This window comes from Myxocyprinus asiaticus, chromosome 37 (genome assembly GCF_019703515.2).
Source record: "Myxocyprinus asiaticus isolate MX2 ecotype Aquarium Trade chromosome 37, UBuf_Myxa_2, whole genome shotgun sequence".
NCBI classification, from domain to species: Eukaryota; Metazoa; Chordata; class Actinopteri; order Cypriniformes; family Catostomidae; genus Myxocyprinus; species Myxocyprinus asiaticus.
The window spans coordinates 36,263,085-36,287,504 of NC_059380.1; the positions used below are offsets into that span (position 1 = coordinate 36,263,085).

The 24,420-nt window shown below is 41.1% G+C and overlaps 1 protein-coding gene across 6 annotated transcripts in view; it reads left to right on the plus strand.

The window, feature by feature from the left end:
• The window catches only part of LOC127427851 (ephrin type-A receptor 8-like), a 122,644-nt gene that overhangs the window by 28,642 nt on the left and 69,582 nt on the right, over window positions 1-24,420 (plus strand). For 3 of the 6 annotated variants that reach the window (XM_051675688.1, XM_051675686.1, XM_051675687.1), the window contains exon 2: window positions 18,536-18,600. In XM_051675688.1, coding sequence (XP_051531648.1) covers window positions 18,536-18,600 — 65 coding nt within the window. Of the gene's footprint in view, window positions 1-9,297; window positions 9,720-12,968; window positions 13,325-18,535; window positions 18,601-24,420 lie in introns of those variants that run through there. The other 3 variants (XM_051675689.1, XM_051675691.1, XM_051675692.1) reach the window with 3 other exon arrangements.

The window sequence follows — 24,420 nt, forward strand, 5'->3', positions numbered from 1 at the left end:
AAACCTCCATGGTAGCGCAGACAATTTTTGAATATGTCGGACATTGTAGTTTTAACGGTCAAAAAACTGTTTGAGACATAGCTAATCTACACTGTCGTTAACCCATTTAATACCACCAGTTACAATTGTGACCCGGGTCTAAAATGAGTTTTTGATGTAGTTTGACAGCCCTTATATATATATATATATATATATATATATATATATATATATATATATAAAACATGTTACCACCTGTTTTTTTCAGCAGGGACTACTAAGTGAAACTCCAGCTGTAGAGTCAATTTGCAGCCGTACAGAGAGCAAACCACACTCACCAGCAACAGCACAAGATGAGAACTCCTACTTGCAACACACCTAGACAGTGCATAATTCTGAATGCATGGATCACAGAATATATTTTTCTAAGTTTCAAACTATGTGTAACTTTAAAAGAGCAGCCAAAAAATGCTGTTTAAGACGTGACGCAACCAAAGTGAGACACTCCAAAAGCCATCTGATGCATATGTACATTGACGTGTCCTTAGAAAAGCCATTATAATAAATCTGTCTTGGATAGTTTAATTAATTCAGTTGCAAAATGGATTGTTGTGGACTGTAGGCCAATGATAGGCTTATATTCAATAAAATTGAAATAAACAATTTGCCTTCTTATAGAGCTTTTTGTTGAAACTCACAATTTTCATGTTTTTCATAACAGAAAAAAAAAAAAAAATCTTTCAAAATGGATTACGTATGGAAGCACAGAACATATTTTTCCACCAAGAGTTGTTGGTGTAAGTCTACACCACCTTTTCACTACGTGAAAATGCTAGTGAGGTGTTTTTTTCCTGTCACTGGAAATATTAATTTGTCTGACACACAAGGAGGTACATTGGACCTGACAGATCACATTCAGACAGCTATGACACACTGCACTTTTACATGATACAACAGTTGAATTGGTATCCACAGTTCCCTATCTGTCACTCACTCGACGTTGTGTCGATGTAGTGACACTAGGGGTCACTCTTGGGAGCCCGAGACACCTCTGGTCTTTGATAAAAGGCCAATGAAAATTGGCGAGTGGTATTAGCATGCCACTCCCCTGGACATACGGGTATAAAAGGAGCTGGTATGCAACCACTCTTCGGAGCCGAATGGTCATGCTCACTGAGCTGAATTCCCACGATTGTTCATTCACCTCTGCTGGATCTGACGGTGCATTTCAGCGGCTTCTCCCCCCTCTGCACTGGTGCACTGCAGAGAATGCCCCTGGGCACTTTGGCAGAAATAAGAGTATATTTCTCTAAAAGAGTATATTTCTCTAAAAGAGCGGCACACACGGAACGTCTTTTTAAAGACGCGTCTTTAAAAATCTGATGGTCACGATCACTGTCTTTCGTGTCTGGGCACTGCTCAAGTGGAGACAGCCTTCATGGATGGTCATGTTCTCATTGCGAGGACATGTCCATGGCAACGATGCAGTCGCAGCTCGCCTTCGTAAGAAAGCGAGCTACCCCAGAGGCTCTCCGCCTCGGTACTTTTATCCACGGGTATGAGGCCAGCGCGGCTAGCACTGGGGGCGATTTGGGGACCCCAATGGGACCGCCTCCGCCGGGTATCCCCCCGCCGGACAAGCCGCCTCCACCCTGCACGCCATGGCTCTCCTGCAAGTCCGCCAAGGCTCTAAAGGAACTGCACGAGGGTAGTTCCACCCCGGGATTGATGCAAGAACTGCGCTCAGCGACCAACCTCACTCTCCGAGCGACGGAGGTCATGGCACGGCCTCTCGGGTGGACGATGTCCACATTAGTGGTCCAGGAGCACCACCTTTGGCTCAACCTGGTTGAGATGGGTGAGGCCGACAGGACACGATTCCTTTCTACCCCCATCTCCCAGGCTGGCCTATTCGGCGACACATCAAGGACTTTGCCCAGCAGTTCTCGACGGTGGAGCAGTAGACGGAGGCTATCCGGAATATCCTGCCCCGGCACGGCTCAGGATCCCGCACCCCGTCTACTCGTCGCCAAGGGCGTCCCCCTGCGGTGACTGCACCGGCTCCGCCACAGCCCGCCCCTTTGGCCCGGCCCTGGCATGGAGCCCACTGCAGGAAGCAGACGCCACCCATCTCGTGGCCGCCCAGAACCCGTGAAAGGCTTCAAAGTGCCCTTGAGACGGGCGACCCATGGACGTCGAAACCCACTGCTCTGGAGCTGGTAAGCAGACCTCTCCGTCTTTTTGTTACCTTTGCATTTAATTGTGCTGCATGCCCAAGTGGCTGCAGTACTCAAGAGTTCAGCAAGAGCGGTTTCCTTGTTCCCTGGGTCACGTATCCGGTGTGCACGGCCATCATCACGACCACCGTCCACCACTCTATTTGGCAGGTTTGGCGCTCCAGCGGTGGTCTCCCGCCCCTGAGCGCCCAGCTGTGGCACAAATCCGCCCCCGATGTGACAGTCTCCACGGGTCACGAGGACAGGCCTCTTCCTCCCACGTTCCAGACTGTTCCGGGGGTGGTCACAAGGAGCTACGTAAGTGCTTCAATGTCCTTAGACTCAGCACGGCCACGACATGGTGTGGCACCTCGAGCTCCGCCCCACCGCGAGGCCCCACCTGCCGGTACGTCCGACGAAGTTGTCCCTTTGGCCCCCTTGCGCGGAACTTGGACGCGTGGCTTGCGCTTTCCAATCCGTCGCGATGGCTGGTCCGGACCGTCCGACTCGGCTACGCGATTCAGTTCGCCAGGTTCGCCAGGTTCAGCGGTGTCCAATTCACCTTGGTGAAGGACGAAAACACTGCTATCGTGCACGGAGATTGCTACCCTCCTACGGAAGGGTGCGATAGAACCTGTCCCTCCGGCCGAGATGAAGAAGGGGTTTTACAGCCCAACTTCATCGTACTGAAAAAAGGCGGTGGGTTGTGGCCAATCTTGGACCTGCGAGTACTGAACCGGGCTTTACACAGACTCCCGTTCAAGATGCGGACACAAAAATGCATTCCGGCGGGAGTCCGGCATCAAGATTTGTTTGCGGTGGTAGACCTGAAGGACGCGTACATCCACGTCTCGATCCTTCCTCTACACAGACCCTTCCTGCAGTTTACAATCGAGGGTCAGGCATATCAGTACAAGGTCCTCCCTTTTGGCCTGTCCCTGTCTCCTCGCATCTTCACAAAGGTCGCAGAGGCAGCCCTTGCCCCGCTAAGGGAGGTGGGCATTCGCATTCTCAACTATCTCGACGACTGGCTAATCTTAGCTCACTCTCGGTACATGTTGTGCACACACAGGGACTTGGTGCTCTCACACCTCCGCCGACTAGGGCTTCGGGTCAACTGGGAAAAGAGCAAGCTCCTCCCGGTTCAGAGCATCTCTTTTCTTGGTTTGGAGTTGGACTCAGTCTCTTTGACATCGCACCTCACGAATGAGCGCGCCCAGTCGGTGTTGGTCTGTTTGAAGGCATTCAAACAGAAAACAGTGGTTCCACTGAAACTTTTTCAGAGGCTCCTGGGGCATATGGGATCCTCAGTGGTGGCCACCCCGCTCGGGTTGATGCATATGAGACCGCTTCAGCACTGGCTTCAGACTCGAATCCCGAGATGGGCATGGTGCCACGGGACGCATCGCGTGGTCATCACGCCGGTCTGTCACCGTCTTTTCAGCCCTTGGACCGACCTCTCGTTCCTACGGGCAGGTGTTCCCCTAGAACTGGTCTCCAGGCACGTCGTGGTCACGACGGATGCCTCCAAAACGGGCTGGGGCACTGTTTGCAATGGGCACGCAGCTGCCGGCTTGTGGACTGGCCCGCGACTGCATTGGCACATCAACTGCCTCGAGTTGTTGGCAATTCTGCTCACCCTGCGGAGGTATCGGCCATTGATCCAGGGCAAGCACGTTTTAGTTCAGACAGACAACACGGCAACAATAGCATATGTTAACCGCCAAGGCAGTCTGCGCTCTCATTGTATGTCACAACTCACCCGCCGTCTCCTCCTCTGGAGCCAGCAGCACTTCAAGTTGCTGCGAGCCACTCACATCCCAGGCAACCTCAACACTACAGCTGACACGCTGTCATGACAGTTTACCCTCAGGGGAGAGTGGAGACTCCACCCTCAGGCAGTCCAGCTGATTTGGAGTCGATTCGGACAGGCACAGGTGCACCTGTTTGCCTCCCAAGAATCCTCCCCACTGCCTGCTCTGGTACGCCCTGACCGAGGCCCCCCTCGGCATAAACGCGCTGGCACACAGCTGGCCCCCTGGCATGCGCAAATATGCGTTTCCCCCAGTGAGCCTACTTGCACAGACCCTGTGCAAGGTCAGGGAGGACAAGGAGCAGGTCGTCCTGGTAGCACCCTTTTGGCCCACCCAGACATGGTTCTCGGACCTCATGCTCATCGCGACAGCCCCCCCCGGCGAATTCCCCTGAGGAAGGACCTTCTTTCTCAGGGACGGGGCACCATCTGGCACCCGCGACCAGACCTCTGGAATCTCCATGTCTGGCCCCTGGACAGGACGGTGGTAGACACGTTCACTCAGGCTAGGGCCCCCTCTACGAGGCACCTGTATGGCTTTAAGTGGCGTCTGTTTGCTAAGTGGTGTTCTTCCCAACGGGAAGACCCCCAGAGATGCACAGTCGGATCAGTGCTTTCCTTCCTGCAGGAGAGGTTGGAAGGGAGGCTGTCCCCTTCCACCTTGAAGGTGTACATTGCCGCCATAGCAGCACACCACGACACAGTCGACGGTAAGTCCTTAGGGAAGCACAACCTGATCATCAGGTTCCTAAGAGGCATCAGGAGGCTGAATACCCCCAGATCGTGCCTCGTTCCCTCATCGGACCTCTCTGTAGTTCTTCAGGGTCTACAGAGAACCCTCTTTGAGCCTTTGCAGTCAGCCGAGCTTAAGGCACTCTCCTTGAAGACTGCCCTCCTGACTGCGCCCACTTCCATCAAGAGGGTAGGAGACCTGCAAGCGTTCTCTGTCAGCGAAACATGCCTGGCGTTCGGTCCGGGCTACTCTCACGTGATCCTGAGACCCCGACCGGTCTATGTGACCAAGGTTCCCACAACCCCTTTTAGGGACTAGGTGGTGAACCTGCAAGCGCTGCCCCAGGAGGAGGCAGACCCAGCCCTTTCATTGCTGTGCTTTACACATCTATTTGGATCGCACACAGAGCTTTAGGATCTCTGAGCAGCTCTCTGTCTGCTTTGGTGCACAGCGGAAAGGAAGCACTGTCTCCAAGCAGAGGATCGCCCAATGGCTCATTGACGCCATAACTATGGCATATCACGCCCAGGACATGCCGCCCCCGGTAGGGCTGCAAGCCCATTATACTAGGGGCGTAGCGGCCTCCTGGGCCCTGGCCAGGGGTGCCTCTCTAACAGACATTTGCAGAACAGATACAAGTGGATAAGCCTGGGATAGCCGGCCGGGTGTACCGCTTGCACATAACGCCTTCCATCTCCTTTTGAGCTGAAGACGTGAGCCATTAATTCCCAGTAGTGTTCACAAACTTTGTTCCCTGGTTGACTTCCTCTGAGCCCTGTGGCAGTCGAGTTTTCGGAGAGACTCACTGCCGGCCCAGTACATGTGCTAACTAAGAGTCCTGTTCTGGGGTAGGTGCTCCGCATGTGGTGGTTCCCTGTAAGGCTAACCCCATGCGATATATATCTTCTGCTAGTTCGTTTCCCTGTTGGGAAACTGCGTCTTCCTTGGGCAGAGCCCTTCTGCCCCAGTCTCCATGTTTGTAGTAACTCCTCCCCCGCTGGGTAGGATCTACCTTGAAGACTCTCCACATGGTTGGAAAGACCATGTGATGTATTTTTCCACTTAAATATCCCCCCCTCTCTTTGGGCGAGGTGTGGTCTCCGCGGTGTCTTCCCCTTGGGAGGGACACCCCCCGACTAGACCTGGCGGCCCAGACGAGGAACGAGACGTTGTGTGCCTCCTGCCACAACGCTGAACTACCCGCTGAAATGGCCGGACCTTATATCGGCTCCTCAGCATAAAACCTGAATGAGTGGTTGCATACCAGCTCCTTTTATACCCGTATGTCCGGGGGAGTGGCATGCAAATACCACTCGGCAATTTTCATTGGTCTTTTATCAAAGACCAGATGTGTCTCGGGCTCCCAAGAGTGACCCCTAGTGTCACTACATCGACACAACGTCTCATTCCCTCCATCAGGGAACGGAGGTTACACAAGTAACCATGATGTTTTCCTGAGCAACCACTGGGTGCAGCCATGATGATTCTAATTGCCTGTTTTGTATTTCTGGTCTCGAGACACCAAGTAAAAACTGCCAAAACGAGGGATCCAGAGGAGAACAACAACCATTTAAGTGTTACCTGGTGTAAAAATGAATTTCAGGCTCAACTTGTGCTATTGTTGGCTGTCATAACAACTCAGAATAATTAATGATATCAACTTAACTAACCTCAGACCATCGCCTCATGTCATCTACACACTCAGGTAAGGCACTGTCTATAAAAATATGGTCACCTGTACTCTGTGAAGTTTCTGCATGTTTTTTGTTTTTTTTGTTTTTTTTTACAATTTTTACAAATGTAACACCTTAAACATTATATTACCTGCTAAAAATATACCCCGATGCGAGTGAAAACACTGGAGACCGGATATTTAAAACAGTCGAATCGTGGAACACTTCCACGTTCAGGAAAAAGGTGGATACTTGTAATTCTGTTTTATTTTTTAGGTATAAACTTGTTAATAATTGTGTTAAAATGTGTAGTTGAGGTGAAATTTCAAACTGTGAGAAAATAATACAGTGTGTATTGTTTTACATGCAATTTTTATAACATTAAAGGAAATTAAATTTGTACTTTTTAAAATGTATGTAATGTTTAATTTATGTAAGATTCTAAAAGGCTCAAATGTGATTAAAATAGTTGAAAACGGAATATAAAATAAACGTACTCTTCTGCATGTATATATATATATATATATATATATATATATATATATATATATATATATATATATGTGTGTGTGTGTGTGTGTGTGTGTGTGTGTGTGTGTATAAACTCAGCAAAAAAATAAATGTTCTCTCACATTCAATTGCTTTTATTTCCAGCAAACTTAACATGTATAAATATTTGTATGAACATAAAAAGATTCAACAACTGAGACATAAACTGAACAAGTTTCACAGACACATGACGAACAGAAATGGAATAATGAGTCCCTGAACAAGGGGGGGTATCAAAAGTAACAGTCAGTACCTGGTGTGGCCGCCAGCTGCATTAAGTATTGCAGTGCATCTCCTCCTCATGGACTGCACCAGATTTGCCAGTTCTTGCTGTGAGATATTACCCCTCTCTTCCACCAAGGCATTTCCAAGTTCCCGGACATTTCTGGGTGGAATGGCCCTAATCCTCACCCTCCAATCCAACAGGTCCGAGGCTTGCTCAATTGGATTGAGATCCGGGCTCTTCGCTGGCCATGGCAGAACTCTGACATTCCTATCTTGCAGGAAATCATGCACAGAACGAGCAGTATGGCTGGTGGCATTGCCATGCTGGAGGGTCATGTCAGGATGAGCCTGCAGGAAGGGTACCACATGAGGGAGTAGGATGTCTTCCCTGTAACACACAGCATTGAGATTGCTTGCAATGACAAGCTCAGTCCGATGATGCTGTGACACACCGCCCCAGACCATGACGGACCCTCCACCTCCGAATTGATCCCGCTCCAGAGTACAGGCCATGGTGTAACATTCATTCCTAAGACAATAAACGCGAGTCTGACCATACAAGTATGTATATTCAGGGCATTAATAATGTGCAAAATACAATTTGAAAAAAAATTCAGAACTTCTTAAACTACTTCAAAGTGTTCTCATCAAAAAATCCTCCATGTACATCAATGACAGCTTTGCAGATCCTTGGCATTCTAGCTGTCAGTTTGTCCAGATACTCAGGTGACATTTCACCCCATGCTTCCTGTAGCACTTGCCATAGATGTAGCTGTCTTGTCGGGCACTTCTTACAGTCTAGCTGATACCACAAAAGCTCAATGGGGTTAAGATCCATAACACTCTTTTCCAATTATCTGTTGTCCAATGTCTGTTTCTTTGCCCACTCTAACCTTTTCTTTTTGATTTTCTATTTCAAAAGTGGCTTTTTCTTTGCAATTCTTCCCATAAGGCCTGCACCCCTGAGTCTTCTCTTTACTGTTGTACATGAAACTGGTGTTGAGCGGATAGAATTCAATGAAGCTGTCAGCTGAGGACATGTGAGGCGTCTATTTCTCAAACTAGAAACTCTGATGTACTTATCCTCTTGTTTAGTTGTACATATGGCCTTCCACATCTCTTTCTGTCCTTGTTAGAGCCAGTTGTCCTTTGTCTTTGAAGACTGTAGTGTACACCTTTGTATGAAATCTTCAATTTCAAGCATTGTATAGCTTCAAAACAATGTTTGACTGATGAGTTTCTAGAGAAAGTTGTTTCTTTTTTGCCATTTTTGACCTAATATTGACCTTAAGACATGCCAGTCTATTGCATACTGTGGCAACTCAAAAAACACAAAGTCATTGTTAAGCTTCATTTAACAAACCAAATAGTTTCAGCAGTGTTTGATATAATGGCAAGTGATTTTTCTAGTACCAAATTAGCAATTTAGCATGATTACTCAAGGATAAGGTGTTGGAGTGATGGTGCCGGAAATGGGGCCTGTCTAGATTTGATCAAAAATGACTTTTTTCAAATAGTGATAGTGCTGTTTTTTTGTTTGTTTTTTTTTTTTACATCAGTAATGTCCTGACCATACTTTGTGATCAGATGAATGCCACTTTGGTGCATTAAAGTACCAATTTCCTCCTGAAACAGCTAAATCTGTACACTATTCCAAACTTTTGGCTGCCAGTGTGTGTGTATATATGCCTGAAAAGGGCGCATTTATCTGCGACGTGCTCGCCTTGCATAATGCTCATTGTACATTAAATATAGAACATGACACGCATTCACTGAATCAACATTAGCGAATATTTAACTGACATATTTATTGAAAACAACTGAATGAATAGTGCAGGATCAATGGAACAACCCTAAAAGCCTGCTCTAAACGGAAATCAGCAAGTAAAAGTTACTTAACATATTAAAACAGTCAGGACATTGTTGAAAATAATGAACAGGTAGACGAAGCCAAATCTATGAGAGAGAAAAAAAAATGTGCTGAAAAGTTGCGCGTATTTCACAACTTACAGTCGTGCATTAACCATTGATCTAATATAACAGCTGTTCGGTAAAGAGCGTTAACCAATAACAGTTAAGATGTAAAAAAAAAAAAAAAAAAAAGTAGCTATAGGATAGAAACCCGTTAAGCAGTCGGCACCTCGTTGAAAATAGCCTTCTTAATCAGCAAATTAAAAAAATTGCATACCTAGTCTAAAACAGTTATTTTCTAGGCTACTAACTCAAAAGCATAATTTTTTTGATAAGTAAAATTAACACGTCGACATGGTCTGGTGAAAGATGGGACTTGACTCACCTAAGGTGGCTGTCCTGCGCTTGGAAAAAGCCTGCTCAGCGGAAAATGCACAGATGCACAGATGTAAAGAAGACTCAGATGTGAAAACATCCTTAGGACTTTCAAAGGTTTGGAAAGCCGATTCCCGCACCACCGAAGTGATTTCATAACTACTTTGCTGAGTTTGCTTGTGTAGCGAGAGGACATTTTCCTGCGCGCGCCGCGAGAGAGAGGGAAGACGCACGCGCAGCCTGAGGTGAAATTAAACTCTGTATCTGCTCAATATATCCTCTTTTTAAAATACTATTTGTATTATTAATTATATTTAAAATATGTAACATTAATATGACAGTAATATAAGTGCAGCCTCTGTAAAAATATAAAACCAAACGTAAATGTGTAAAAATGATTATCAGTTTAATGGGGGGAAATATGAACTACTAGTAATTCCAGTGTCGACTACCATCGCACATCCCTAATATAATATATATATATATATGTGTGTGTGTGTGTGTGTGTGTGTGTGTGTGTGTGTGTGTGTGTGTGTGTGTGTGATGTATGTATGTATGTATACTGCATATATACAGTATATACTGAGTATATATATATATACAGTACACTCATAAAATCTGCTTACATGAACTATATAACGTGATGGGTGAATGACACGAGATGGTCAGTATTACGGATATATTTTTTAATGACTTTGTGTTGGACTTTAATGAGCACAGAGGCATATCAGTACGTCCACAGTGTGAAGGTAAGATCTTGTGTGTTTATGAATTAAGTTTTCTTGTTTTAAAATCTCCCCGCTCTGCTTGGTGTTTTTATGACATCCCCTGAACACTTTAAAATACTCATGATAACCTTTGGCAGTTCTATAACCTGTAAATCCACTTCACTAGCTAATAAAACTTTGATATCAAAACCATAGAGATCTATATAGCAACCGCTGGAATAAAAGTTAAAAAACAAAATTTTCAAGATGGCTGCTCGCTAGTTTCTCTGGCGCATAAGGTCAATAGGCTAGTAACCATGGTTAATTTTGTGGTTACTATAATTTTACTTCAAAATACGATGGCGAAACTATGGTTACTGTAGTTTTTCTAAGGGAAGGTTAAGGTTAGGTTTAGGGGTAGGGGTTGTTGTAGGGTGTCTGTGGGACTCTTAATAAACACAAACACGCTGCAGTGATGCCTATATGCTGTATGCTAGTATTTAAATTGGGTGAAAATAGTATCTGCCACTATCTGCACCAGGGTGCAAAGTGTTGATTTCATTTCGACGTAGAAACCAGAGAATAATAAGTCTCATGCAGGGTTGGGGAGTAACTGAATACATGTAACGGGATTATGTTTTAAAGCACAAAATATAAGTAACTGTATTCCACTACAGTTACAATTTAAATAATTGGTAATTAGAATACAGTTATATTCAAAAAGTAATTTGATTACTGAAGAGATTACTTTGCATTTTATTGTCATTTGTTTCATTTAATATTTAGTCCTTTCAGATGGAAAACATTTATACATATAAATTATGCGATCCAAAGTGCATTTGAACAGCGGTGAAACACTTTCTTGTGATGTGTTACATTTATATGAGCAGACAGAGAAGTAAGTTTGAAGTAAGTTTGGAGCAGAAGAAATAGAAATAAACCTTGTGTAAATTGTCAGCTTTACGCTAAGCTAAAATGCTATTTCTAGCCATTTTACATGCACGTTACCAGACACGATCATATTTTTTTTATCAAGAAAATTCACGTTAGATCATAATTTCTTTTTTCTAGTAAGACCTTTGATATTAGGGCAAAAATCATATTCTTGATAATAATTTTTTTATTGTTTTCCTGTAAAAATATCTAAAAATCCTTAAAACAACATCAATTTGAAACAACACTGCATAAGATATGTAGGTTTTTGAGAGAATGTAAATTTTAACATGTGTATTCTGTCTTACTGTACTGGCAGAGTTTTTATAGTCAAAACAAGTGAAACAATCTACCGGTGCGGAATAAGTAATCCAAAGTATTTAGAATACATTACTGACCTTGAGTAATCTAACAAAATATGTTACAAATTACATTTTACAGCATGTATTCTGTAATCTGTAGTGGAATACATTTCAAAAGTAACCCTCCCAACCTTGGTTTCATGTAATCGCGGGTTTCTTACATTGTCCGATTTTTTTAATAAGCTTGTTTTTGTTACTTATGAGCGTCTTGCTCAGTGTCATGCTCCGTGTCATCTGGGAGAGGAGCAACTTTGCTGCTTTTGTGTTTCTGCACCGCAAATCCACCGATTTGTGCTGTGATGTTGGCGTAAATAAAACAATATGTTTGGTGTACTGTAGCACCATTGTTTGAAAAAAGCTGTCACGCTACAATCTACTTGGCATTTGCCATCGATTTTCTCACATATGTACTGCAGATCTGTTGCTCTGTTTTCCTGTGAGCACTCAGCTTCGCATCTCCGGGGAGGAGACTGTTTCTGCAGCTCTCAATGTTGCACTGCTTGGATTTAATTACACTATAATGTGTTTGTTTATGTATCGTATGATACATATGGTATTGAATCGTGAGCATTGCATCATCCGATTCAATACAATACGATATGACATTTTTCTACTCCTTATATACTGTGTTTGTGTGTGTGTATATATATATAGGTATGTGTTTGAGTAAAGTGAAAATATTTGTTTTATTCTATAAAGTACTGACAACATTCCTCCCAAATTCCAAATAAAAATGTTGTCATTAAGAGCATTTATTTGCAGAAAATGACAACTGGTCAAAATAACAAAAAAGATGCCATGTTTTCAGACCTCAAATAATGCAAAGAAAACAATAACATAATACCAATGTTTTAACTTAGGAAGAGTTCAGAAATCAATATATGGTGGAATAACCCTGATTTTCAATCATCACTTTCATGTGTCTTGGCATGCTCTCTACCAGTCTTTCACATTGCAGTTGGGTGACTTCATGCCACTCCTGGTGCAAAAATTCAAGCATCTCGGCTTTGTTTGATGGCTTGTGGCCATCCATCTTCCTCTTGATCACATTCCAGAGGTTTTCAGTGGGGTTCAGGTCTGGAGATTGGGCTGACCATGACAGGGTATTGATCTGGCGGTCCTCCATCCACACTTTGATTAACCTGGCTGTGTGGCATGGAACATTGTCCTGCTGGAAAAAAACAATCCTCAGAGTTGGGGAACATTGTCAGAGCAGAAGGAAGCATGTTTTTTTCCAGGATAAACTTGTATGTGGCTTGATTCATGTGTCCTTCACAAAGACGAATCTGCCCGATTCCAGCCTTTCTGTAGTGCCCCCAGGTCATCACCGATCCTCAACCTGGTCGTCTAATGGTTAGACGGAGACCTGGAGAGGCCTTCAAGACACAGTGTCTCGCACCCACTGTGAAATTTGGTGGAGGATCGGTGATGATCTGGGGGTGCTTCAGCAAGGCTGGAATCGGGCAGATTCGTGAGTGAATGGAGTGCAAAATTTAAGAATGTGACTTTTTGTTGTGCAATAGAGTAGCTTGTAATAGGAAAAGCTACATTGTTTAAAAAAATAAACAGTTGAATTACTGTCACGCTACTGAAAATTTAGTTAAGTTGGTATCGTCACTCTTAGTTAGTTACTCTCCAACTCTTGTCCAAGGAGCCAAAATGCAAGTAGAAAGAGAGAGAGAGAGAGAGAGAGAGAGAGAGAGAGAGAGAGAGGCCATCTGTTCCTACTTTCTGACCCAGTGCCCTCATCAGAAGCAGCCTTTCCAAATTAGGAGTCCAATCACCAAGCACACTGATACTGCTGATTACAACACAGTGAAGAGAGAGAGAGCTGAGGAAGTTCTTTAAGTGAGTCTGAAGAAAATTAACCAAAGTGATGACATTTAAAAGAAAGAAAAAATACAGACAACCTGTTAATGAACAGACTCTGGTGATATTCACACTGCAGTTAAATGTGGCCCAAATCAGATGTGTTTTTTTGTTGTTTTTTTTACCACATAACTTTGACTGAAACGTATTAGCATTAGCATAAATCACATTTTAATCGGATTTTAAACCACATATAGATATAGTTTGGATTGAGTTTGTAAGAAAATTTGTAAAGTAAAAAATAAATAAATAAATAAATAAATATATAAATAAATAAACATTTAAGACCACACAAAAAAAAAAAAACTAAGCGAATTTTAGTCAGAATGGCAACAAAATAAAGAAATTATATTTTTTGCTGCCTGTCTGAACAAACATTAAAGGTTCTGTAAGCACTGAGCCTTTTAACATGAACATTCTTACATCATTTATGCATAAAAAAAGAAATTTCTCTCATCATTTACTCACCCTCATGCCATCCCAGATGTATATGACTTTCTTTCATCTGCTGAACATAAATGAAGTATTTTAGAAGAATATCTCAGCTCTGTAGGTCAAAGTAATGCAAGTGAATGGCGATCAGACACTTGTAGCTCCAATAATCACATAAAGGAAACATAAAAGTAATCCATATGATCCAAGTAGTTAAATCCATATCTTCAGAAGCGATATGATAGGTGTGGGTGTGAAACAATAAAAATGTAAGTCCTTTTTTTACTGTAAATCTCCACTTTCAATTTCAATTTTACATCTGTAAGTGAAAGTTAAAGTGGAGATTTAGAGTTAAAAATGACTTTATATATTATTGTTCTGTTTCTCACCCACACCTATTATATTGCTTCTGAAGACATGGATTTAAACTCTGGAGTCTTATGGATTACTTTTATGTTTGCTTTATGTGATTTTTTGGAGCTACAACAGTCTGATCACCATTAACTTGAATTGTATGGACCTACAGAGCTGAAATATTCTTCTAAAAATCATTGTTTGTGTTCTGCAGAATAAAGAAAGTCATTACACATCTGGCATGGCATGAGGGTGAGTAAATGATGAGAGAATTTTCATTTTTGGGTGAACTATCCCTTTGAGCTGACAATGTGTAAGTTCATGTAAATGCCTTAAATGTTTTTTCTTTCATCAGGGTAAGTTCATAAACGGTTTAAGCATAAATCGATTGGCACATGTAGATTTTTGCCCATTACCCCACTTATCCAATGTGCGCAAGCATTGTGCGCATGATCATTTATGTTATGACGTCAAAAGCAGTGAATACTCAATGATTTTAAATCTCAGTCAAAGGTTTTCTTGTGTTGGATTGTTTAAAATAAATGGACTTTTGGTAGTTATCAGCATATTTGTGTGCATGTAGACGCACTGATCGACTGCATTAACATAAATCACATTTTAATCGGATTTCAAACCACATGTGGATATAGTTCAGATCAGGTTTGTAAAAATTGGATTTTGCTTGTTTTTCAGACCACAAAAAACAAAACGAATTTCAGTCAAATATGCAATAAAATAAAATAAATAAATAAATAATAGAATTAATCAAGCTTAAAGTTTTTTTAAGTACTGAGTGTGTTTACATATACAATTTTACACCAGTTATACTTAAGCTGGCAACGTGTATAATCATGTAAATGCCTTAAATTGGTTTCCTTTATCGTGGTAAGCTCATAAACGGTTTAGGCAAAATGGATACATCGATTTTTGCACATTACGCAGATTTATCGTTGCATGTAAACACCTTTCCCTGCATTCTTACATGCTTATCCAATTTGCGCAAGTGTTGTGCACAGGTCTGTTTATGTTTTAATATCAAAAACAGCAAATAACCTGATGATTTCAAATGTTATGTAAATGCATTGTTTTTTAATTGTCAGATATTTGAGTTAACTGATTTTGGGAAGCTATCAACGAATTGGTGTGCATATAAATGCAGTCACTGACTGATATTCATTAGCATAAATCACATTTTAATCAGATTTCAAAACACATATGGATACACTGTTGTTTGGATCTGGTTAGAGTGAAAAAACAAATTCGTGTGAAATATGCCGATAAAAATGTCTGTGTGAACAAAGATTAAAGGTTAGCGATGTTAGCCATTCCAGAACTTCCATTAGCCAAGTCACACAAAGATACCGTTGTACCGCACAACAAACGAGTGACTTACAACTGCCTATGAAGCTGAATAGGGTTGAATTTTCTGCTTTTATTGTCCACACTTTCAGCTTCCTGCTCCCATTTATGGGCTGTCCTGTGAATATGCAAAATGTTTTCTGATTGTACTACTGTACTATTTTACCTGTAAAATATAAGAAGAAAACATCTGCTCCTAGCTCACCTGTTGTTGTTTCATGATACCTTTGGGAGTTTCAAGCCGGTTTGTGTTATCTGTTACCGCGGTACCCGACACGTATCCATGTGGCAGTCTGGCAGTTTTGCAAATTGAAGGTGACTCCTTGTTTACCCATTTCTAACTAGTTGGGTGCAGTGAATGTAAAGCAGGATTCTGGGTTCAGGGCCACACAGCTCCTCCTCTGTATCCCAGGTGGATAGAGTAGCAAGATACAGTTTACCATGTTTATCCATGAGAGAAATTTACCTTGATATGGCCCTTAGCTGCAGTTACCAAAGAAAACAATGTTTGTTTCAGGGTGACCTTGTATGGTACCGAAAACAGGCACAGTGTCTGGTCATCGATATGAATGTTTCATCATGGTAAACTTGGAGTTAGGATTAGCAATAAGCCATGAAAGGCTGTTTGTTACAGTGATTTGACCATGGTCTTTAGAATGATGAAACCCGAATGACTTTCTTTCTTATGTAGAACACAAAAGGGAAAATTATATTTGATAATATCTGATTCATGTATTCAATAACATGGTAGTTGATAGTGAATTTCGCATCTTAAAAAAGCAACTAAAAGTATCGTAAAATTAGTCAATGCAACTCCTGCGTCACATTGCAAGTCTTCTGAAGGCATACGATACGGTTCGAGGAGAAACAACTCAGAATTCAAGTCATTTTTAATGAAAACCATTAAATGTGTTATTGAAAGCTATGAGAGAAGCTTGTTCATAACTTGCATTGTTTGACATAAAAATAACAACAACTATGCAAGTTCTCGAGATAACGTACGCCACTGTGAACAAGCTTCTCTCATAGCGCTCATGAATGTGCAACGGACATCAAGGATTTCAATGAAATATTACTTCTTACCAAATGACTGAAGAATTGTTGGATGTGATTTGTTATTTTTATTATGAATAACTTTTATTTATTGAATATTTATGTCTTTTATTCAATTACTGTTGCTGCTGTGTTATAAAATAAGCCACTTGTGCCCATGTATTACACTACAAAAAAATATTTTTAAGACTTATGCAATTACATTTCAATTGCTTAACAAATCTCCATCAAACTGAATTGAGTGGTCTTTTAAATCAGCTAATGAATTTAAGTCTTTTCAGTTTTAAATATTAAACATTTTAAGATTACACAATTCAATTGAATGGAAATTTTTTATGAAAGAGGCTTAAAAATGTTCAGCAGTGTTTTGACCACATGTTCAGCTATTTTACAATTGTTTTAAAATCATTGTATGGATTTAAAGGCTCATTCAATCACACTGTATTGTTGGAAGTTTCTATTTTTTTACTTATTTATTTTAATAGGGTTTATACGGTCATGGAAAACCTGGAAATATCAGGGAATTTTAAAATAGTTTTCCAGGCCTGTAAGAATTTTGGAAAATTACAAAATCTTAAAAGTCATGGACATTTCAATAGTGAATATATCTTTTTTTCTTGTAGCTTTCCATTATGTTTATTATAAAATAATTAATCGCAAAAATATTGCTCTTGTGTAGAGCTTGTGTAGAATAGAACTTACTTGCAAACCACAGTGATGTCCAATTTTAAATCCAATTTGTAAATTGGTTGAAATGGTTCACAAATTTATCTGAACGATTCATTAGTGAATCAGTCTGAATCAAAATGATTTTTTTTAAAAATCAGCTTTTAGAAATCACAAACGACTAGAAAAGTCGTGGAATTTAATTGGTCAAATCAGGTGTGAACTCTTAAAGGGATAGTTCACCCAAAAATGAAAATTCTCTCATTATTTACTCACCCTTCTGGCATCCCAGATGTGTATGACTTTCTTTTTCTGCAGAACACAAATTATGATTTTTAGAAGAATATTTCAGCCCTTAGGTCCTCACAATGCAAGTGAATGGGTTCCGAAAATTTGAAGCTCCAAAATCCACATAAAGGGAGCATAAAAGTAATCCATATGACTCCAGTGGTTAAAATCCATGTGTTCAGACATGATATGATAGGTGTGGGTGAGAAACAGATAAATATTTAAGTCATGTTTTATCATAAATTCTCCAACCTGCCCAGAAGGGGGTGATATGTATGAAGAATGTAAATCACTAAAAACAGAAGGAGAATGTAAAAGTGAAGTGGAGGAGAATTTATAGTAAAAAATGACTTAAATATTGATCTGTTTCTCACCCACACCTATCATATCACTTCAGATGATATGGATTTAACCACCAGAGTCGTCTGGAGTACTTTTATGTTGCCCTAATGTAGATTTTGGAGCTTTGAAATTTTGGCACCCATTCACTTGCATTGTATGGACCTACAGAGCTGAGAAATTCTTCTAAAAATCTTCATTCAGCAGAAGAAAGAAAGTCATACACATCTGGGGTGGCATATGGGTGAGCAAATGATGAGAGAATTTTCATGTTTGGGTGAACTATCCCTTTAATAGAACAATACAATCTAGTTGGTCTAGTTCTTATTCGATTGATGCTAAATGTTTAACACTGGGTTAAAATGGCATATTGATCCAACCGTAAAGGAGTTTGAACTCATTTAGGGGCCATTAACCAAACATTTAGGAAATTCTTTTTAAAAGCTTTGGCTCTCGCTTTGAGAAGAGGGTACTTGCGGTTTATTCCCATTTTGTCCCTTTGCCAAATGCTTTTTGATAATGTTATTAGACATCAGTCTCTGGGAGATTGGAGATCAGGTTGTCTGATGATGATGTCAATTTTGTATCAGTTTAGAAGAGAAAAAATTGCTCAAATGTAGCCAAAACAGGGTACGCATTTCCAATGTTAATTCCACTAATTGATTGCCATTGTAACATGTGTTTATGTTCGATTTACAGTAAATCTCCTGGACACAACGAAAATTTCAGGAGACTGGGGCTGGCTCACATATCCTTCTCATGGGGTAAGACAAGTCTATGTCTATTTAACATAATACAGTATGTGTGTTTTAAAACTTTCAGCTGTTTTATGTGTGTAGACTTATGATGTTTAAAAGGTTTCTTATAATCAAGTTTAATTTACAAAGGTAACTGTAAGTAAGCCATTAGTAGGTTGAGTTCCCTTAGACCAGGGATCCCCAAATGTTTTGCCACCAGGGCCAGGTCATTCAGTTATGTTTTCAAGGGGGGCCAGAGTGAGCCTACGTATTTTTGTCACAGAGATTATTCTTCTGCTTTTATTACATGGATTAATTTTACATTTAAAATCCATTCACATAAAATTATTTTGATACTGGTAACATTATTGTAACTCTAAAAAATGCTGGGTTATAAACAACCCAATTCTCAACCCAGCGCTGGTTTAATTTTGCTCCAACCTTGCATTGGGTTAAATTAACCCAGCTGTTTGGGTTACAAAGACCGGCTGGGTTACACAAAACATACCCAACACTGAGAAAATAACCTAACAAAATGACCAGATCAACAGGCTCAACCCAGCGCTTAAATTGAAAAAAATTACCCAGCATTTTTTAGAGTGTATGTCACTGAAACAGGTCAATACATTTCTTAGCAACTTGCTTTAATGTAGGCCTACTTTGTCATTGCATACACACTATGTCTGTTCACTGATGTGTGCTTGTCAGGGGGTGGAGTACCAGTCATTTCAACAGAACTTTCATTATATGATTTTTTGCAGGCCGTAGTTTCTTGACCCCTGCCGTAGACTCTAAACACTGTGATGCTTTCAAAACATTGTTATTCTTAATCAGCCCAACATGTCAAATTCTGGCTCAACCAGTGGCGTGAGGTTCAAGTGGGATAGTCTCACGTTGCCAGACTTTGACTTGTGCCATAAAATCTCCTTCATTTTGCAGCCTTTTCTGGCTAAGAACCACTCACACTTAGATGGGAAGAGACTGTCTGACTGACTTGCAAAGCGACCAACCACAGTTCTCTTACCTGTTTGTCAACAACAAGTTTTGCGTTTGGTGCCACAAGTCAGAGCGCGTGGTCAACACAATGCCAATGCACAGTCCAGATTAGCATGCTTAATGTGTGTTGTTGAGTTACTGTGGCGGTAACAAACCTCAGTACTCAAGGAACGATAGAGTTAAAAGTCTGCACCATTCAATTAAATTTGTTATTATTCAAGTAAGTTGCAATAAATATATTGACTTTAACTTGCTTGCTTATCAGTATTCTTTTCAAACTGTTGCTCCACCATAATAGTAGTTGAGTTGACAGAGAAAACTAACCATAGAAGCAGACAGTTTACACTAATGTCCTTGATAGTGCCTCTTGTTGCAATGTTGAGAATTCAAGGCGTACTTGTGTTTTAATATGAATTACTTATATGACACAATTTGGAACGTGAAACTAGTCGTGAAATCGAGCTTGCATATTTAGAAGCGCCTGCATTCACGTACTTGCGTAGAGTATGTTTTGCCTTTTTTTGTACCTGCTTCAATTTGTTCTCAGTTTGTAATTGAGGTGAAATGGTCAGATTTTTAAAACTTGAAGGATTTTTTATTTTACTTTGTTTGGATACTATTCTGTTTGTTTGATAGCGTGTGAAATGTGTTTAAAGACTTGTGCCTGTCAGTGCGTATGCTGAAAAAACTCAGACAAACTGTGATTGCCGACATATGCTTTGTACACACATAGACACACACACAAACAAGCACACACACTTTCCCTAATCCCCTGCTCCTCTGTCTCACTTGTCACTTTGACACATTATTCAACCACTTGCAGTCTGCCCTGAAAGAGAAAGAGAGAGACAGAGAGAGGTTGAGGACAGAACTGAGTGAGAGAGTGAAAAAACCAACGCAGTGTTGAGAGTTGGGGGCTGTTGTCTGTTTTCAAGTCAGGCATTTGCATATTCTAATGGAGAAAATGATGCATGGGGTATTGAATTAGCAGCGTACAAAGTGATCTAAGCGTTGAACTGTCACAGTTTGCGAGGGTGGCTGTCAGAGGCTGACGGCATGTGGATGTCCCTCAGAGTGACATGCCTCCCCGCCAGATGACAATTACCAAATCCCACAACACATCACTGCCACTGATGTAAAAATTCTGCTATTATCATTTCATAAGTTTAGCAGTGGTGGAACGCAAGTAAAATCAATGAGAAAGAGTCTCTGAATAGGATTTAAAAGGGGATATTTTTGAAGTTTTAAATGAATTATTACTCAACCTTATGCTGTTACAAATCTGTATAATTTTATTTCTTCTACGGACCACCGGACATTCTTTTCCTTATAATAAAAATGAATGGGGATGACAGCTGTCGAGCTCAGAAAGAACAAAATAGCACCATGAAAATATAATTAATGTAGTCCAAATGACTTGTGCTTTGTATTTCAAGTTTATGTAGGACATATAATATTTAATGTACTTTCCCACCAAAGACATTTGAGAGCTAAGATGGAGGGGAAGATTTTTAGCAACTAACGTCAAATCTCACTCTGTTCCACCAGATTGATAACACTATGGGTTCTGCGACAAGAGGTCGACAGTTCTGCTGCTGAAATCAGTCTGTGCTTACCAAAATCGAACCACAGCCTCCAGAAGCTGGGAGTGTTGTTGACCAGTTTGTTTTTTAAATGTCCACAGGGTTACGCTGAAAGCAAGTTGAATTTTTAATTGTAAATTATTTAAAACAGTCAACAGGAACCCTACTCCCATACACAAACCCCTACCCTAAACCTAAACATCAGTGGAGTAAAAATATAAATGTAGTGCAAAAATGCAACCTCCGAATTGTGCTTACCATTGTTTATGTGAACGCAATTACTTCCTTGTTTCCATGGACCCAGAACCCATGTCTCGAAGTGAATGCAATTACTACTTGATTTCCATGGAACGAGAACTTGTGCTCGGAGTGAACACAATTACTTAAATTAATTATAACAATTACAATTACTACATGTCTCTTGGAGTAAACACAATTACTTCCTGGTTTCCATAGGATCAGAACCTGTATCTCGGAGTGAACAGGATTACATCCTGGTTTCCATGGGCCCAGAACCCATGCCTCAGAGTGAGCATGTTTACTTCCTGGTTTCCATGGGATCAGAACCCATGTCTCGGAGTGAGCATGTTTAATTCCTGGTTCCCATTGAATCAGAACCTGTGTTTTGGAGTGAGCATGTTTACTTCCTGGTTTCTATGGGCCTGAAACCAGTGTATTGGAGTGAATGCAATTACCTCCTGGTTTCCAATGTACCAGAACGCGTGTCTTGGAGTGAATGCAGTTACTTCCTGGTTTCCATGGGACCACAGAATCCATGTCTCGGAGTGAATGCAATTACTTCTTGGTTTCCATGGGCCCAGAACCTGTGCTTCGGAGTGAACATGATTACTTTCTGGTTTCCATGAGACCAAAGAATCCATGTCTTCGAGTAAATGCAATTATTTTCTGGTTTCCATGGGACCAGAACACGTGTCTTGGAGTTAACATGATAATTTCCTGGTTTCCATGGGCTCAGAACTAGTGTCTCAGAGTGAACATGATTACTTCCTAGTTTCCATGGGACCAGAACCCGTTTCTCGGAGTAAACATAAGTATTTCCTGGTTTCCATGGGACCAGATCCCATGTCTCTGTGTAAGCATGATTACTTTCTGGTTTCCATGGGACCAGAACCCGTGTCTTGGGGTGAACATGATTACTTCCTGGTTTCCATGGTACCAGAACTCATGTCTTGGAGTAAACATGATTACTTCCTGGTTTCCATAGCGTCAGAAACTGTGGGTGTTTCTCAATTTTAAGAACGCAGAGAACGGACTTGCATCATTATGAAGACCAGTCTTGCCAAGCTACTTTGGAAGAACGAACTCAGAAGTACAGGAGGACGTACAGGAGGAACACATCTATTGCAAGCTTTGAGATGTGCTGCAATCTTCCTGTTGTGCAATTAACCGTCACAGCACATTTGAATCCAGTGAGAAAACTACTGGCATTATCACAACAGTGACAGCATTAATGTCATCACACCAGTAAGGTTTTGCAGCAGTAGTGACACGTTAAAAGAATAGAGTCTGTAAAAACACGTTTTCTCCAAGTGTTTTTTACTATATTAAAATAATACAGTAACAAATGTTGACGGAGTATAAGGACTCTCACGAGCCATAAGACTTTTGCGAGCTTACAATGGGAACCTCTTGAGGAAAAAAAAACAATAAATGTCCTTCGTCTGCCACCGTTGTACCGAGTTCTTGCCCACAAGTCACCATCCCATACATCCTTTATATCAAGAACTCATCCAGGTAATTTCCTGCATCCTCGGTACTTGCGTTCTTGAGGATTGGAATCGCACATCGGCAGAGGATGGTGATGTCGTACGAGTCCACGAGAACGTAAGAACACAAAAGAACACACATTGAGAAACAGCCTGTGTCTCGGTGTAAGTGAGATTACTTCCTGGTTTCCATGGGCCCAGTACCTGTGTCTCAGAGTGAATGGAATTACTTTCTGGTTTCCATGGGAGAACCTGTGTCCAGGGGTTAAATATGGGCTGAAACGGTCCGGAATGATGTTTTGTCACCTTCGATTCCAAAATGAAAAAAAAAAGCTTGTTTGTCAATCCATTAAATTTGTTGTATTCTCCAATGTGGTTTTTGTTTGATGCATTTGGCACATTCTGTCTCTAATAAACAAGTGTTCAAAAATATTTAAAATCCGTTATGCTTCGCTCTAGTCAGTTGCGGATACTTGTAGAGGAAGCATATTCGAGAGCAGCACAAGACCACGTGCTCCCACATCCAGACGCGCATTCCGTTTCTCTATTGCGCCATTGTCCGATCTCTTTTTTGTAGAAATTGCTGAGAACAACTGCTCGCCCGTTTCTTAGATCCACTAATATGCAGTGGCAATTTTGCTTGATTTATTAAAAAGCTGTGTACACGAAGGGGTTTTGAATCTGGAATCACTCACATCCAAAGCGACATCAACATACAGTAGATCAAAAGACCACTCGACATCACCTGATTTTATGGTTTCCCCACCTCCGAAATCCCAATTTAACCCCTGAAAGATGACAGAATTTTTATTTTTGGGTGAACTATCCTTTTAAAAAGAACTGTATGGTCCAATATAGTAAAATTATGAATGACAGTACAAATGAAATGGGTTTCTCCCCTTAAAGAGAGCACACTTACTTAAATCCTGAAAGTACTGGAGTGTCAACAAGCCTGAATGCTATACAACCTCCAGATAATGAGCATCCACTTTTGAATTTGCCCTATAATTACTGTTTGTTAAATTAATTTCTCCACAAATAATGAAAGCTATTTATTTGATCCTTGCCTCCTTTTACTTTCACATCTACTCTGTTATTTAAACACCAAAGGCCTGCGACAACCATTAAACCATCTCTCTCGCGTGAAGCAGGCAGTTATTTCTTCTTCTCTCAACTGTAAAAATAATTTCCGCAAATAGATTGTTAGTGTGCATATTCGCACTGACACAAGAAGCACCTCCTCCCCAATTATTACTTGACAGCTGGCTAAAATTAGTTGCGTACATTAACAGCTCGGCATTAGTTAGAGTACCTGTCTGATGTGAACGCGACTGTCCCAACTGAAATGTGCCATGACAAATGCATCTCATTTACACGTGGCAATGGTCTGTTAGATGCAGAAACTTGTCTTTTCTTCACTATTACAGTAAATATACAGAGTGTCTTTAGTCATTCATTCAACTTCTGATTTTTTTGCCAGCAAAAACAAAGCTTGCAAATAAAATAAAATAAAATAAAAAATAGATCACTTTACTGTCTCA